We start from the raw sequence: 16,456 nt of genomic DNA on the forward strand, positions 1-16,456 counted from the left end.
TGTGGGATCCTCCCAGACCAGGGCTCGACCCCGTGTCCCCTGCATTAGCAGGCGGATTCTCAACCACTACGCCACCCGGGAAGCCCTGCCCCATGATTTGATTGGGAGTAATACCAACATGACTTGTGCCAGCTCCTGGTATTTCTGGGGAAATCCGAGATTGCTTCTTTTGGCAACTAACTTCCCTACCAATTTCCCCCCTGTATTCTCAAGTTTGAGCAGCCAGCTGCTTTGTTTCTTTTTACTGTTATCTGGTTTGGTTCTAAATCTGGGTTCTCCCTCACAGTATGATGGGAAATATCAATGCTACCCGAAGCTGTCCTATTCCCGAGGACAGCACAGCATAGGCACCTGTGAGCCTGGCATTTGGGCGGGGGGTTTCTACATATGTATGTGTATGTGTGTACGCAAACCTGTGTGTCTGTGGGAGGTATTTTTATTTGGCCACTGCCCCAGGTCACGTCCTAGAAGTGGGAGATACATGAGTCAAAGGTGACACTGGGGGCTTCCCTGGTGGCGCAGTGGTTGAGAGTCCACCTGCCAATGCAGGGGACGCGGGTTCGTGCCCCGGTTCGGGAAGATCCCACATGCCGCGGAGCGGCTGGGCCCATGAGCCATGGCCGTTGAGCCTGTGCGTGCGGAGCCTGTGCTCTGCAACGGGAGAGGCCACAACAGTGAGAGGCCCGTGTACCGCAAAAAAAAAAAAAAAGGTGACAGTGTTTCTACCCGGGGCCTGGGCTGAGGCAAGAGCCAGTCTGAGGGGAGGTGACAGTGCAGGTGACTTATGGTAGTCACGACTCACCTGGGGAAAATGAATCCCTAGGTCTGGATTCAGGGCTAGGGATGTTGTCTGGAGCCGCAGGGCGGATGGGGTCACCCTATGACACTCCCAGGGATGGGGAAAGTAAAGATGGGGAGTGATGGGAAACGGGGCTCCAGTAGGCCTCAGGGTTGGGATTCCTGGGCAGCACTGCTCACCCACCACCCAAGGAGGGGCCTGCAGCCTGGGCCACAGCTGAGAAGTGGTGGAGGTGACACACACACCCAGACTGCCTACCTCTGAGGCCAGGCCCCTCCTGCTGCCCACGGAGCCTCTGCAGAGCCCCTCGGGGCCCTCAGTCACAGGCGGTCCTCCCAGGCAGGCAGCAGGTGGCTGAGATTAAGCCCCCATATCCCACCTACCTCCCCCTTGGGGTACCGGTACCGGTACTTGTCCTGGTCTCGCAGGGCGAACTCCAGTGGATAATGATCCTGAATTTCCTCGTAAGTCATTTCCTCACAGACGCCCTAGGGAGACACCGCAGTCATCACACCGCCCACAACAGGCCCAGGGATCAGCCCTGTGTCAGGGGGAGGGCATTTCCTGGGCCACAGGGCCTCTCCCAGCTGGGAAGATCAGGCACCCTGGGAACACTAAGCAGGGGCAGCCTCACATTTGGAAAAAGCTATCACACTTCTTTTCCACCCACCCATCGTCCATCCATCCAGTTTATGCCATAAAAATAAACACAGAAATGTTAACTATGTGTCTTTTCTAATGTGTCTTTTTGTCTTCTGTGCTATGAAAATACTACAGCAGAGTATGGATTACCGTACAGGCTATAAAGTAAGATTTCCCTCATGTCATTCAGGATACACACACACGCACAGCATAGAGTATCGTACCCAAATGCCATTTTAAAACCAAACAAAAGAGCCCAGGACAATGTGTGGACTGACCAGTGTCAGTCCTTCCAAGGCTCAAGCCAAGAACCAGCGCACAGGAGGTGCCCAGAGAGGAAGCAGTAAAACGCCCGTAATAAAAAGCTGCTGGACTATTCACAATAGCCAGGTCATGGAAGCAACCGAAATGCCCATCGACAGACGAATGGATAAAGAAGATGTGGTAACTATATACAATGGAATATTACTCAACCATAAAAAGGAACGAAATTGGGTCATTTGTAGAGACACGGATGGATCTAGAGACTGTCATACAGAGTGAAGTCAGTCAGAAAGAGAAAAACAAATATCGTACATTAATGCACATATGTGGAACCTAGAAAATGGTACAGATGAACCAGTTTGCAGGGCAGAAATTGAGACACAGATGTAGAGAACAAACATACGGACACCAAGGGGGGAAAGCGGCGGGGTGGTGGTGGTGGTGGTGTGATGAATTGGGATACTGGGATTGACATGTATACACTGATGTGTATAAAACTGATGATTAATAAGGACTTGCTGTATAAAAAAATAAATAAAATAGGGCTTCCCTGGTGGCGCAGTTGTTGAGAGTCCGCCTGCCGATGCAGGGGACACGGGTTCGTGCCCCGGTCCGGGAAGATCCCACATGCCGTGGAGCGGCTGGGCCCATGCGCCATGGCCACTGAGCCTGCAGGTCCGGAGCCTGTGCTCCGCAACGGGAGAGGCCACAACAGTGAGAGTCCCGCGTACCGCAAAAATAAATGAATAGATAAATAAATTAAATAAAATTCAAAAAAAAGATGTGAGAAACTATAAAGTGGGGGTCAGGAGAACAAACTGTGACACACAATAAACAAATTATTCTGAAAAATAAAAAATAAAATAAAATAAAAAGCTGCTGGTTTCTACCTTTGTCCTCAGGGGTTTTTTCCTAGACAAAGCCTTGGGGGCAAAGTTGTCTATTAAAAAGGAAAGATGATGAGGAAAATTTAAACCGATAAATGCCTATATCAAAAAAAAAAAAGATCTCATATCACTAATCTAATCTTCTACCTTAAGATATTGGAAGGACTTCCCTGGTGGCACAGTGGTTAAGAATCCGCCTGCCAATGTAGGGGACAGGGTTCAATCCCTGGTCCAGGAAGATCCCACATGCCGCAGAGCAACTAAGCCTGCATGCCACAACTACTGAGCCCACGTGCCACAACTACTGAAGCCCGCGTGCCTAGAGCCTGCACTCCACAACAAGAGAAGCCACCACAGTGAGAATCCCACGCACTGCAACGAAGAGTAGCCCCTACTCACTGCAACTAGAGAAAGCCCGCACACAGCAACAAAGACCCAACGCAGCCAAAACTAACTAAATAAATAAATTTATTAAAAAAAAAAGTTACTGAAGAACAAATTAAACCCAAAGCAAGCAGAAGTAAGGAAATAATACAAATTAGAACACAAATTCATTAAATAGAAAAAAGCAACGAAATCAAAAGTTGGTTCTTTGAAAAGATCAACAGAATTCACAGAACTTTTGCTAGACTGACAGGAAAAAGGAAAGCTCAAATTATTAAACCAGGAATGAAAGGGGGATATTACTACAAAGCTTACAGAAATAAAAAAGATTATAAGGGAATACTATGCACAATTATATGCCAACAAATAAGACAACTTAGGTGAAATAGGAAAATTCCTACAAAGACACAAACTACCTGTTGTGAGTTGAATACTTCCCCCCAAAAGATACGCTGAAGTCCTAACCCCTGGGAACTGTGAATGTGACCTTATGTGGAAATAGTCTTTGCAGATATAATCAAGTAGATGAGGTCCAATGACTGACGCCCTTTTAAGAAGGCCATGTAAAGACATAGAGAGACACACACAGGGAAGAAGCCCATGTAATGAGGGAGACAGGGATTGCAGTGATGCACCTATAAGCCAAGGAATGTTGGCAGCCACCAGGAACCTGCTAAAAATATGGGCATTAAAAGGGATTGGGGGCAGGGGCTTCCCTGGTGGCGCAGGGGTTGAGAGTCCTCCTGCCAATGCAGGGGACACGGGTTCAAGCCCTCTCCAGGAGGATCCCACGTGCCGTGGAGCAGCTAAGCCTGTGCGCCACAACTACTGAGCCTGCGCTCTGGAGCCCATGAGCCACAACTACTGAGCCCACGTGCCACAAATGCTGAGGCTGTGCGCCTGGAGCCTGTGCTCCGCAATAGGAGAGGCCACTGCAGTGAGAAGCCCACGCGCTGCAACGAAGAGCGGCCCCTGCTCTCCGCAACTGGAGAAAGCCTGTGCGCAGCAACACAGCCAAAAGATAAATAAATAAATTTTAAAAAGAAACGTGATTGGGGGGACTTCCCTGGTGGCACAGTGGTTTGGGATCCACCTGCCAATGCAGGGGACATGGGTTCAAGCCCTGGTCCAGGAAGATTCCACATGCCACAGAGCAACTAAGCTCGTGTGCCACAGCTACTGAAGCCCACATGTGCCTAGAGCCTGTGCTCTGCCACAAGAGAAGCCACCCCAATGAGAAGGCCACACACCACAATGAGGAGTAGCCCAAAGCCCGTGTGCAGCAACGAAGACCCAACGCAGCCAAAAATAAATTAATTAATTAAAAAGAAAAAAGATAAGGGGGATTCCCTGGCAGTCCAGTGGTTAGAACCAGATGCTTTCACTGCTGAGAGCCTGGGTTCAATCCCTGTTCGGGGAACTAAGATCCCACAAGCCACAGTGTGGCCAAAAAAAAAGTGATTAGGGTGATGGCTCAGAAGGAAGTGAAGGACAGTAGAGAAAGCCTCTATTGCCTTAGAGAATACGTATATTATCATGAACAGAATGTTGCTAGAAATATGAATGTTTAAGGACTCCTCTGGAGGTCCAGTGGTTAGGACTCCATGCTTTCACTGCCGTGGCCCCAGGTTCAATCCTTGGTCAGGGAACTAAGATCATGCAAGCTGTGTGGTGCAGCGAAAAAAAAAAAGAGAGAGAAAAGGCAATCTTTATCATAAAGCAGCAGAGAACTTGGCTGAACTGTGTTCTAGTGTGGGCAGCTATAACAAAAAAGGCAGATAGGGGATCCCCTGGTGGCGCAGTGTTTGAGAGTCCGCCTGCTGATGCAGGGGACACGGGTTCGTGCCCCGATCCAGGAAGATCCCACATGCTGCGGAGCTGCTGGGCCCGTGAGCCACGGCCACTGAGCCTGCGCTCCACAATGGGAGAGGCCACAACAGTGAGAGGCCCACGTACTGGGGAAAAAAAAAAAAAAAGGCAGATAATGACAAGTGATAAGGAGGATGCAGAGAAATCAGAACCCTCATACACTGCTGGTGGGAATGTAAAATGGTGTGGCCACTTTGAAAAACAGCCTGGCAGTTTCTAACAAGCTTAAATGGAGTTAACATGCGGGACTCCCTGGTGTCCCAGTGGTTGGGACTCTGTGCTTTCACTGCCAAGGGCCTGGGTTCAATCCCTAGTCAGGGAGCTAAGATCCCACAGGTCACACAGCACAGCCAAAATAAAAAAATAAAACAAACAAAAAAATGTAGAGTTAACATATGACCTAGCAATTCCACTCCTGGCTATCTACCCAAGAGAAATGAAAACACGTCCACACAAAAACTTGTACATTCAGAGCAACATCATTCCTAAAGCCAAAAAATGGCAACTACCCAAATGCCCATCGACTGGTGAATGGATAAATAACATGTGGTATATCCATACAATGGGATATTATTCGGCAATATACAGGAACAAAATACTGACACATGCTACCACAGGAGGAATGAAATGTCCAGAATAGGCCAATCTATAGAGACAGAAAACAGATTGGTGGTAGCCTAGGGCTGGGGGGAAGGACTGGAAGGAAATGGGGGTATGGGTACAGGGTTGCTTTTTGGAACAACAAAAGTGTTCTAAAATTGATTGTGGTGATGGTTGCATAACTCTGTGAATATACTAAAAACGACTGAATCATACAATCTAAATAGGTGAACTGTATCATATGTGAATCATATCTCGATAAAGCTGTTGTTTTCAAAAAAGGAAAAATAAGACAGTAAGTTGTGGATTGGGCTAAGAAAAAAATCACAACGTTAAAATAGAAGACTAGCCCAAGGCTGTTTACCAGAACAGAGGACAGAACAAAGATAAACATGGAAAGATGACTAACAGATCATAGATACTAGAATAGTTTCCAAACTAAAGATAAAGAAGGGAATCCAGTGTATCTAGAAAAATAATCAGATTAACCTCAAAAAAAAAAGAAAAAGATCAGGGCTGCCAAGGCTTCTCTGAGAAACCAAATGCTACAGCCATATCCGTGCCCTTGGAAGGCAGACACCGGACCCCTAACCTGCGTCAGGGAGCTGCTATTTGCACGAGAAAGAAATCAGGGCTGGAAACCTCCTGTAACTCCCACCAGCCACAGCTGATGAAAGTCCACAAAATGGGTTAAATGAGCTATAAAACAGGTCACAGAAATTGCTTACTCTTTTGAAAGAGTTCATCAATTCTAAAGAAGAGCTACAACAGATAAAAAAAAAAAAACCATGATGCTATACTCTGCCCAATTACAGTAAAAAAAAACAAAAAAAGGACAGAAAGGAAACAAATGGAAATAACACATCCTCTTAATTCCCAACAGAGTCAAGAATTATTTTCCTGTTACTAATTTTGATAAGTATATTTTAGTTATTCCTTTATTTACAAGCATTCTGCTTAAGAATGTTTTTGAAAAGCTGTAAGGTAATGACTACTGGAATAAAAACACTGCTTGACTTCCAAATCACAGAAAAGATGATGTTTATACAGAAAAAAAAAATGAGATGAAAAGAAATCTGCAAGGTACTGGGGGAAGAAAAGGACAAAGATAGCGACTGTAATAATAAATATGAATGGGTTTAGATTCCTAAATGAAAAAAGCTCTCAGGCCAGAAAATAAACCAAAGATATGTTTCTTTCATCTAAAGAAATGACAGAAAAAGGTTAAAAATAAAAGGGAGTAAGCATAACAAAAAAAACATGGACAAAAAGCAAGGATGGCAAATTAAAACCAAAGTGAGATACCGCCTCACACTCATTAGAATGGCTACTGTAAAAAAAAAAAAAAAAAAAAAAAAAAAAAAAAAAAAAGGTTACAGAAAAATAACAAGTGTTGGCACAGATGTGGAGAAATCAGAACACTCGTGCACTGTTGGTAGAAAGTATAATGGTGCAGTTGCTATGGAAAAAAGTATAGCAGTTCCTCAAAAAAATAAAAATAGAATTACCATATGATCCAACAATTCCACTTCTACATAGGTACCAAAAAGAAATGAAAGCAGTGTTTCAAAGAGATATTTATATACCCATGTTCATAGCAGCCCGATGCACAACAGCTAAAAGGTGGAAGCAACCCAAATGTCCATAGATAAATGAACGGATAAGCAAAATGTGGTATATACATACAATGGAACCATATTCAAGCTTAAAAATGTGATTCTGACATATGCTACAACATGGATGGACCTTGAGGACATTATGATAAGTGAAATAAACCAGTCACAAAAAGACAAATACTATATGATTCCACTTATGTGACATACTTAGAGACAGAAAAATCATACAGACAGAATGAAAGAGACAGAAAGTAAAATGGTAGTTCTCAGAGGCTGGGTGGGGAGGAGAAATGGGGGTTATTGTTTAATGGGTATAGAGTTTCCATTTTATAAGGCGAAAAGAGTTCTGGAGATGGGGACTTCCCTGATGGTCCAGTGGGTAAGACTCCGCACTCCCAATGCAGGGGGCCCAGGTTCAATCCCTGGTCAGGGAACTAGATCCCGCATGCATGATGTAAAGAAGATCCCACGTGCCACAACTAAGACCCCACACAGCCAAACATAAAGTAAATAAATAGATAAATCTGCATGCCACAACTAAGAGTGCACATGCCGCAACTAAAGATCCTGCATGTCGCAACAAAGATCCCACATGCCGCAACTAAGACCCAGTGCAACCTAAATAAATATTTAAAAAGTAAATAAATCTATAAACATTATCTTACAAAAATAAAACTATTAAAAAAAAGAGTTCTGGAGATGGATGGTGGTGATGACTGCACATTATGAATGTATTTAATACCACTGAACTGTGCACGCAAAAATGGTGGTTAAGATGATAAATTTTATGTTATGTGCATTTTACAAAAAAAAAATCAGAAAAAGAAAAGCAGGGATGATAATATTCAAATTAGTCAAAGTATAAATCCATGCAAAAAGTGTTTTATATAGAAACAGGAACCATCCAAAATGACGGCTGAGCCACAGTGGAGTAACTGGTACCAGATTTGCTCTCGGCCCAACATAAACAATTCAAAAGAACTAGACAAAATGTATGCAACAATTGTTTGTAGACACTAGACAACAGGCAGAGCAGGGTTGTGATCCTCCAGAAGGGACACAAGGAGCCTACGGCTGCAGCAATTTACTGCAGGCACTTCCTGGACTGCAGAGGATCACAAGAAAAGAAGAAGACACAAAAAAGAACAAAACTGAACCCCTAGAGCTTAAAAACATAACGCCTGAAACATAAAGTTCACTGGATGCTGGATGAGTTTAACAAAAACAGCAGTAAAGATAAGTGAGCTTGAAGATATAGCAATAGAAACTATCCAAACAGAAACCTGGAAAGAACAAAAGACTGAGAAACAATGAACAGAAGCTCAGTGACCTGTGGGATTATCCCATAGGTTCTATACACTATACCAAACGGTCTAACATACAAGAAGTTGGAGTCCAGGGTAGGAGACAGGGTAGCAGAAAATATATTTAAAGAAATGATATCTTAAATTTTTTTTCAAACTCATATTTAGAAACCCAGAAATCCAAGAATCTCAATGAAGTCCAAGCAGAATAAACATAAAGTAAAACATACCAAAGCACATCATAATCCAATTGCTTAAAATCAATAATAAAGAGAAAATAGAGCAAAAGAAGATACATTATATACAAAATGAAGATAAGAATGACAGAAAACTTCTTGCTAGAAAACAGTGTGACCCAGAAGACAACAGAGGTGGCCCAATGGTGGTCCAGTGGTTAAGAATCCCCCTTCCAATGCAGGGGACAAGGGTTTGATCCCTTTTTGGGGAACGAAGATCCCACATGCCACAGGGCAACTAAGCCCATGCACCACAACTAGAGAGAAGCCCACGCACCACAACTACTGAGCCCACGCGCCACAACTAGAGAAGCCCACACGCCACAACTAGAGAAAAGCCCGCATGCTGAAATGAAGAGCCTGCGCACCGCAGTGAAGACCCAGTGCAGCCAAAAAAAAAAAAAAAGAAGAAGAAGAAGAAGACAACAGTGGAACAGCGTCTTTTACATATGCTGAAACAGAAGGAAGTCTGTGCTGTTTCCTCTCATTTGCCCCTCCATATCCTTCTGCTTCTCCACCTGCTCTCTGCCCCAGGAGGCTGACCTTTGTGCATGCATCTACAAGGCTCCCATGGCCACTAATGTCTTGCTGGGCTAGGCCATGGGGAACACTGGCGGGAGGTCCCAGGGAGGGAGGGGAGTGAGGCTGAGATGTTTATTCTGACTCCCTCCTGAAGAAGTTGCTTTCAGTGGTCTAGGCCCTCACCCAAGGTTCCATCCCACCAGGCTGCCCTTCACTCACTGCTCCCTTGTCCCCAGGTTCCTACATCCTCTCTCTCCTCTGCCCAAGGGAAGCAATGGTCCCTGTTGTTATGAGGTCCCTATATCCTGCCCATTATCTTTGAAAAAAGGTCCTTTTATAAATCCTCATTGAATTAACCTAACTGGAGTGGCCATCTGTTTCCTTTTATGTCCCACAAATTCCTAAGTCATGAATTTTACTTTATAATAAAACATCAAAATATGTGAAGAAAAAAAGGTAAAATAATGCAAAATTCTTGAAAATGCAAGAAAAATCAACAAAATTATAATTAGAGTGTATTTAACATTCAACTATTGATTTATGATGATCAAACAGAAAAAAAAGACAGAAAATTTGAATGATATAATTAAAGTTGAAATTAATGAGATACACAAACTTTTTCTTTTGAAAATTTTCAACCATACAGAAAAGTACAGGGCTTCCCTTGTGGTGCAGTGGCTGAGAATCCACCTGCCAATGCAGGGGACACAGGTTTGAGCCCTGGTCAGGGAAGACCCCACATGCTGCAGAGCAACTAAGCCTGCGCTCTAGAGCCTGCGTTCCACAACTACTGAGCCCACTCGCTTAGAGCCCATGCTCCACAACAAGAGAAGCCACTACAATGAGAAGCCTGCGCACCGCAACGAAGAGTAGCTACCACTCACCACAACTAGAGAAAGCCCGCGTGCAGCAACAAGGACCCAACGCAGCCAAAAAATAATAATAATTAATAAATAAGACTTAAAAAAAAAGAATATACAACAGAAAAATAAGGCACTTAAACTGGGAAGGTAACAACTGGATTATCCTTATTTCAGAAGATATGACAGCTCCCTGAGATAAAGGTAAGATAATCAACTGAAAAAGTACTAGAGCAAATAAAAGAATGGTCACAGGTTTTCTGTGGACCAGCAATAACCAGACGGGGGACAAGATCTTATTCACAAAGAGGCTTCCTCCATGAGGCCAGGTGGCCCAAGCTCCCAAGGGACCCTCTGGAGATGTCCCTGGTTAACAGCCCACTGTTAGCCTTCCTGGCCTGGCTCCCTACATGAATGCTGTGCCTGTGGCCCCTCCCATCTCATAATGCCATGGACGCCCCCTTTCCCTTCCCCAATCTTTTCCAGGGGGGATGGATTCCATGGCATGTGGCTTCATCATCTTCCTCCCTACTCCTCACCTCCTCTGTCCAACTTGATTCCATCTCATCCACAGGGACATAACTGAACAAGCTCGCGAGCTGAATGAGTGTCTACCTTTTCCACAGCCGCATCCATCTGCTAGGGGTGGAGGATCGCCCCCAGAACACAGACAAGGGGGCCACAGAAGACTCCTGGTCTCCAGACAAGCCAACTCTTCCCCTTTGCTAACGCCCACTGGAAACTCCTCCTTCCTTTCACTCTTGAGTGAAACCTCCATGAAGTTCTGAGACACAGTACTCTATAGCCACCTGCACCCCTCTCCTCTACTAATACCCTGGAATCTGGGCCTCCGCCACCACTCAGGGCCTCCTGTCATCTCATCCTCTCCCTTTCTACCAGCCCCTCACCATCAGCTTACACACAACCAAGTCTCCCTTGACTCTGAGTCCCTTGCCCCCCACTCACTTCCCCACCCATTCCCACCAGGCACCAACCCAGTAGGCTCATGCCAAGAATCCCAGTGGTCTTATGACATCCCAATGGTCAGTTTGGAGCCTGGCCTCACTCCCCCTCCCTATGGTATCTCACTCCACTGACCACTGCCTCCTCCTCTCTGCCTTGACTCCCATGACCCCATCAACCTGGTTTCCCTTCCACCTTACCAGACACCTGTCCATAGCTTCCTCCACAGCCCCTTAAATGCCAGGGCTCCCCTGGGTTCTGTCCTGGGTCCTACTTTGCCTCCCTCAGCCACCTGATCCATTCCACTGTTTCAAGCACCATGTCTGTGGGGGGGATGCCCAAGCCCCACCTCTCTTTGGAGATCGGATTGGCTCCTGGGTACCTGCACTTGAACATCTCCCAGGAACGTCTTCCTTTCATTCACTACATATTTACTGAGCACTTACGATGTGGTAAACAAAATAGATTAGTTCCTGCCCTCAGGTGAGCTCATCACCTTCCTTGCCCCAGAACCCCTCCCAGTGGCTAGAAATCTGGAGCCATCCTGGATCCTTTTTAGACCCCTGGTTGGGCACCAACAGCCTCTATCCTTTCATTAGGATCTTGGTCCCCAGCACCTGGCCCAGTTCCTAGCACAAAGTAGCCTCACATAAATACGTGATAAATAAATGAATAAACATCCCTCAAGTCCATCTACTCCTCTTTCACTGACGCCACCCAAGTTCCAGATGTCATCACCTCACCAGGCCATTGCAAGTACCTCTAACTAGTCTCCCTTCTCCATCTTGTCCCCCCACCTCATCCCAACAAAACAATTCTATCAGTTGGGGTGATCTTTGTAGGATTCAAATCTGATCTCGAGACTTCCATATCAGGCAATGGTAGACTAGCTTGTTTTAGACTAACACTCCACTGACAGCTACTAGAAAAGCCAAACCGAAATAAATAATAAATAAATAAACAAACAAATAAATAAATAAATAAATAAATCTGTTTGATATCACCCTAGAGCCACAAGGCAGAGAAGACCTGAGGGGCCAAGATCCTGAAGTGAAGGGAAGCCCAAGGAGATGAACCTGGTATATGGCATCATTTTTCCCTTTGAGGTTTTGTTGAGTTGAAAGTGGCAGTTAAAAGCATGACAAGCCAGCTGGTAGGCAAAATGGCTGAAGAGGGTCAAAAGGTATAAACTTCCAGTTATAAGATAAATAAGCCCTGGGGATGTAATGTACAGCATGGTGATTATAATTAACAATATGTATCATATATTTGAAAACTGCTAAGAGAGCATGTCTTGAAAGTTCTCATCACAAGAAAAATAAAATTTGTAACTATGTGGTGATGGATGTTAACTAAACTTATTGTGATAATTATTTCACAATACATACATACATCAAATCATCACTTTGTACACCTAGATAGTTATATACAAAAGAAGGGAAGGAGGGAGGCAGGGAAGGAGGGAGGGATGAATCAGAACCCTAAACAATAATGAAATGTTAAAGAAAAAGCTCTCCCTGACCCCCTTCAACACTGTCACCCTGGGTGAGCGCAGCTGTGCCCAGAGCTGGGCAGGGGAGGGAAGAGATGGTGATTACCGCATCAATCTCATTGAGAACTTTCCACTGCTCATAAGGCACACCCAGGGCCTCAGCCGTCTGGATTGTCCTCTTCATCTGGCTTGTCCAAACCTTTAGGTCCTTGATGTTCTGATCCCTGATGAACTGGGCCAGACTCCTGGCAAACTGAAACACATCACAAGCAAATTCAGATGCACAGGTCCTGGGCTGCCCTCAAAGGGTCCATGGGGCCCAGCCTTAGAGAAAACAGTTTTGGTAAAAAACACGAACTAACTCTCGATGACACCAACACCCACACCCACAAGTGCTGTCCCTGTGCATTCTTCCGAGACCCTCAGTGTAGTTCCAGCTGTGGCTCATCAGGTCCCCTGCCAGTGCTCACCCCCCGACCATGTGCCCTAGGCTGTATGACCTTCCCACTGAGGTTTCAGTAGCTCCCCTGGACTGTGGCACAGCATCAGCTGCACTGTAGGGACTCAGCTCACTCCCAGAATGGCATGCCTCTCCAGGGAAAGGGAATCAGCTGGTGAGAGCTCGCGTGCAAGCCAGAGATTCAGGCATCTGCTTGGTGACCTTCCCTATATAATGGGAACATTCCAGACTGAATGAGGTCATCCACCTGGATTGCATGTTAGCTGGAGTCCAGCACCAGCACACGCACATGCACACAGAAATAAACACATGTGCGCGCGCACACACACACACACACACACACACACACACACACACACTGACCTCCCTGCCCCGGGCGGACAGTCCTGGGTCCCCGCCAATCCGGCCCTTGAGGTTGAGCTCGCTTTCCCCGTGCCGGCAGAGGTAGATGGAGCGGGGCGTCACATGGATGTTCATGAGGTAATACACAATGCGGCTCTGGATGTGGTCAGCCACGCGGTTCACGATGTAGCTCTGCCCCACGTCCATGATCTTGATGTAGGACAGATCCCTTTCCAGAGAGGGTAGAGAGAAGCCTGTGAGTGTGACCGGGGTCCTTGAGGCCACGCCCTGCCAGCTCCAGGAACCATCCTCAGAGCCTTGCATCTCTGACCTCACCAGGCTTGAGACCACAACACACAGGACTGCCAGCTGGTACGCGAGCGATGGGGGTGAGGTGGGAGCAACACGACACGCATGACATACAGACAAACCCCGTGAGAGGTGCTCCACACTCATCATGCTCCCAAAAGGTGACATTCAAAGCGAGGGGTCAATCCTACCACATCGGGACCTTCATCGCTGCTCTATGTCCCCCGGGCCCCTCTTGCCTACCTATGAGCTCTCAACGTACTATCTGTAAGGTGAACAAGAGACAGTTTTATCCAGGATTGACCTGGGAGTAGTTGGCAAACGTGCTTCCCCTCCAGTCTTCTTGGTCAGCCATCCATGGGCCTGGCCTTTCCTTCCCCCAGCAAACCCTCCCCCAAGAACCCAGCCCGGGTCATGTGTGTGTGCCAAGTGGTTGCCATGTCCCACACCAGGCAGCAGGTGGATGAGACAAGAAGCATAGGAGGATGGTGCTGGTGGCAGCAGCCAATAAGCCCAGCTCCACCGCTTTCCGTGCTTTGGACCAGTGCAGCCCTGCAGCGTGGAGAACAGAGCCACAAGGAGCAATGCCATGCTGGGGGGAGACCAGGAGAACCACAGAGGCCGGGGCAGCAGCACCGGATCAGCGCCAGCCTCACTGAGGGGACTCAGTCCAGGGACTGTCCCTCAAACATCCCAGAAGACATCCCACCAGCAGTCACTTGACTTCTTTCGTTCGTAACTATATATTCATACGTAATTATAAAGAACCCAAGTACAAGTTCATATTCCACCCTTTTCACTTAATGCTACATAACATACACTTTCCCATGTCTCTTCAGCATGATTTATAAGGACTGTGTAATACTTTATTCAGTTATTAAAGTTAACTTAATTACTTAAGCGTTAACTTAATTACTTAAGTGTTATTCACTTAACCACTGCCCCCATTTCTGCTAGAATACAGGAGTTGGCAAACTATGGCCAGCAAGTCAAACTCAGCCTGGTTTTGTAAATACAGTTTTATGGGAACACAATAATGCTTATTTATTTACGTATCATCTATGTTCCTTTAGTACTGAACGGCAAGGTTAAGTAGCTGCAACAGAGACTGTATGCCCCCAAAGCCTAAAATATCTAGCACCTGAGCCTTTACGGAAAGAGCTTGCCGGTGGCTGGCTGCTGTCCCCACCCAGCACTCAGTCCCACAGATCCCTGTTCCAGAGGGAGGTGGGCGGGACTCACAAGCACTGGTTACTGCTAGCTGTTAGTAGGCAGGGTCTGGGCACCCCTTCCCCTTCTCAAAACACAGACCACCTACTGAAAGAAGAGCGTGTACTGTTTGCAAAAGCCTTGTGGGAAGACCCTCTGAATAGAAAACAGGCCTGATTTTCTGATGAAATAGCAGAAAATTGTGACTCACAGAGCTCCAGATAAAGCAGCTACGGTTCTGCAAGTCACCCCTGGGCCATGATTTCCAGCCCAAGGAAAGAAACAAAAAAGGACAGACCACCTCTGCCCGCGGAGGTGGTCCCTCAGCCACCACCTTGAGGAGCCACAGGAGGCAGCCAAGTGGACCCCACCTACCACCCACCGCAGCCGAGGACACAGTGCTGCCCTGCCTCACCTGTCCAGGTCCTCGTCCAGCGACTCATATGAATTCTCATAGCACTCGATGCGCCTCATGAAATCCTCCGTGGCCTCATCGCTATCATGGTTGACATAGTCAGGGCTGCCCAGTTTCACTTGCTGCCGGGGTCAGGCACAGAGCAAGGACACATCAGGGCCGGAGGCCAAGCAGGTCGGAGACCAAGGAGGATGCTGGGTTGGGGGGAGGCTGGGCAGGAGGACTGGCCTCCCAGGGGCACTAGTCCCATTAGGAAGAGTCCAGTGGCTCCCTGGTCCCAGCTCCCATACCAGTGCTAAGGGAGTATTACTGGACATCCTGTGATCGCAGTCCCTCATGTTTGGGGGACGAGGGACTGCGATCGGGTGGGCATTCCCCACCCGACCCAGATATCTACCGCCTTCCCCCCTACCCACAATGTTCAAGAAGACCAAGTTAAGGTCGGCTCAGGCACCAGCCTAACCTGGAGAGGGACCTCACTGTCACAGGCCATCTTGGCTGTATTACTGCTCCCACAATGTCAGATGAACCACTCACCACGATGTTGGCAGCTATGACCTCAGGATCCACACAGATGGACTCAACAAAAAAGGTCTGCAGCAAAGACCAGGGTGGGCAGGAGGGAAGGAACCAGAGACACATTTAGGGCCCTGAGCCTGGCTCCCCAGAGCTCCCTACCCACTGAGGGCCATGCTGCCCAGAGGCCCTTCTTCAGAGGGCGGGGTCAGGTCAAGGAGCACAGAACCAAAGCAGGTGACTCACCCACCAAGACCCCCACTTCCTCAGAAAGATAACTCCAGGTGGAGAGAAAATCAATATCCCAGATCCACTCAGGAGCCCACCTGCCTGAGGCCAGTGGGCCTCGGGAGGCCGAGAAAGTGGCCCCAGAGGGCCCGAACGTGCCACAGCCCAACCAAGGAGGTAAGCCAAGGAGGCCTCACCTTGTAGCCATTCTGTTCCCCAAAATTAAAGATGGTCGCTCTCCGTTCTCGGGTGGTATTTGTTGCATCAAAAACCTAGGACCAAAATGGGGTTAACTCAGCCTCTGGCCCTGGAGAGGGTGGGAGGCCACCCGACAGTTGTAGCACAGGGACTGGATTTCGCATCAGGACCAGCTGCCATTCGGCCATCCGCCTGGCCAGTCTCCTTCAGACCTGCAATGGCTGGGCTGGTCCTCCCCTTCCTTGGGGAGCACCCCAAGGAAGCTGGAAGCAGGGCAGCAGGCACTCACTCACAAGACTTCCAGTGAAACTAGTTAAACTTGTAGAACTAAACCCATGTTT

The 16,456-nt window shown here is 47.1% G+C and overlaps 1 protein-coding gene and 1 non-coding gene across 5 annotated transcripts in view; one reads left to right on the forward strand and one right to left on the reverse strand.

Moving 5' to 3' along the window:
• Positions 1-16,456, reverse strand: part of PFKFB4 (6-phosphofructo-2-kinase/fructose-2,6-biphosphatase 4) — a 39,149-nt gene that overhangs the window by 4,387 nt on the left and 18,306 nt on the right. For 2 of the 4 annotated variants that reach the window (XM_007446157.1, XM_007446159.1), the window contains exons 5-10: positions 16,115-16,189; positions 15,711-15,767; positions 15,174-15,295; positions 13,262-13,469; positions 12,545-12,691; positions 1,183-1,287 (exon numbers count right to left, since the gene is read on the reverse strand). In XM_007446157.1, coding sequence (XP_007446219.1) covers positions 1,183-1,287; positions 12,545-12,691; positions 13,262-13,469; positions 15,174-15,295; positions 15,711-15,767; positions 16,115-16,189 — 714 coding nt within the window. The remainder of the gene's footprint in view (positions 1-1,182; positions 1,288-12,544; positions 12,692-13,261; positions 13,470-15,173; positions 15,296-15,710; positions 15,768-16,114; positions 16,190-16,456) is intronic. The other 2 variants (XM_007446158.1, XM_007446160.1) reach the window with 2 other exon arrangements.
• On the forward strand, positions 7,423-7,495 carry TRNAG-CCC (transfer RNA glycine (anticodon CCC)). The gene has a single exon. It is a non-coding gene; the product is annotated as a tRNA-Gly (tRNA).

The sequence above is a fragment of the Lipotes vexillifer genome, unplaced genomic scaffold, assembly GCF_000442215.2.
Source record: "Lipotes vexillifer unplaced genomic scaffold, Lipotes_vexillifer_v1.1 scaffold491, whole genome shotgun sequence".
Classification (NCBI taxonomy): domain Eukaryota; kingdom Metazoa; phylum Chordata; class Mammalia; order Artiodactyla; family Lipotidae; genus Lipotes; species Lipotes vexillifer.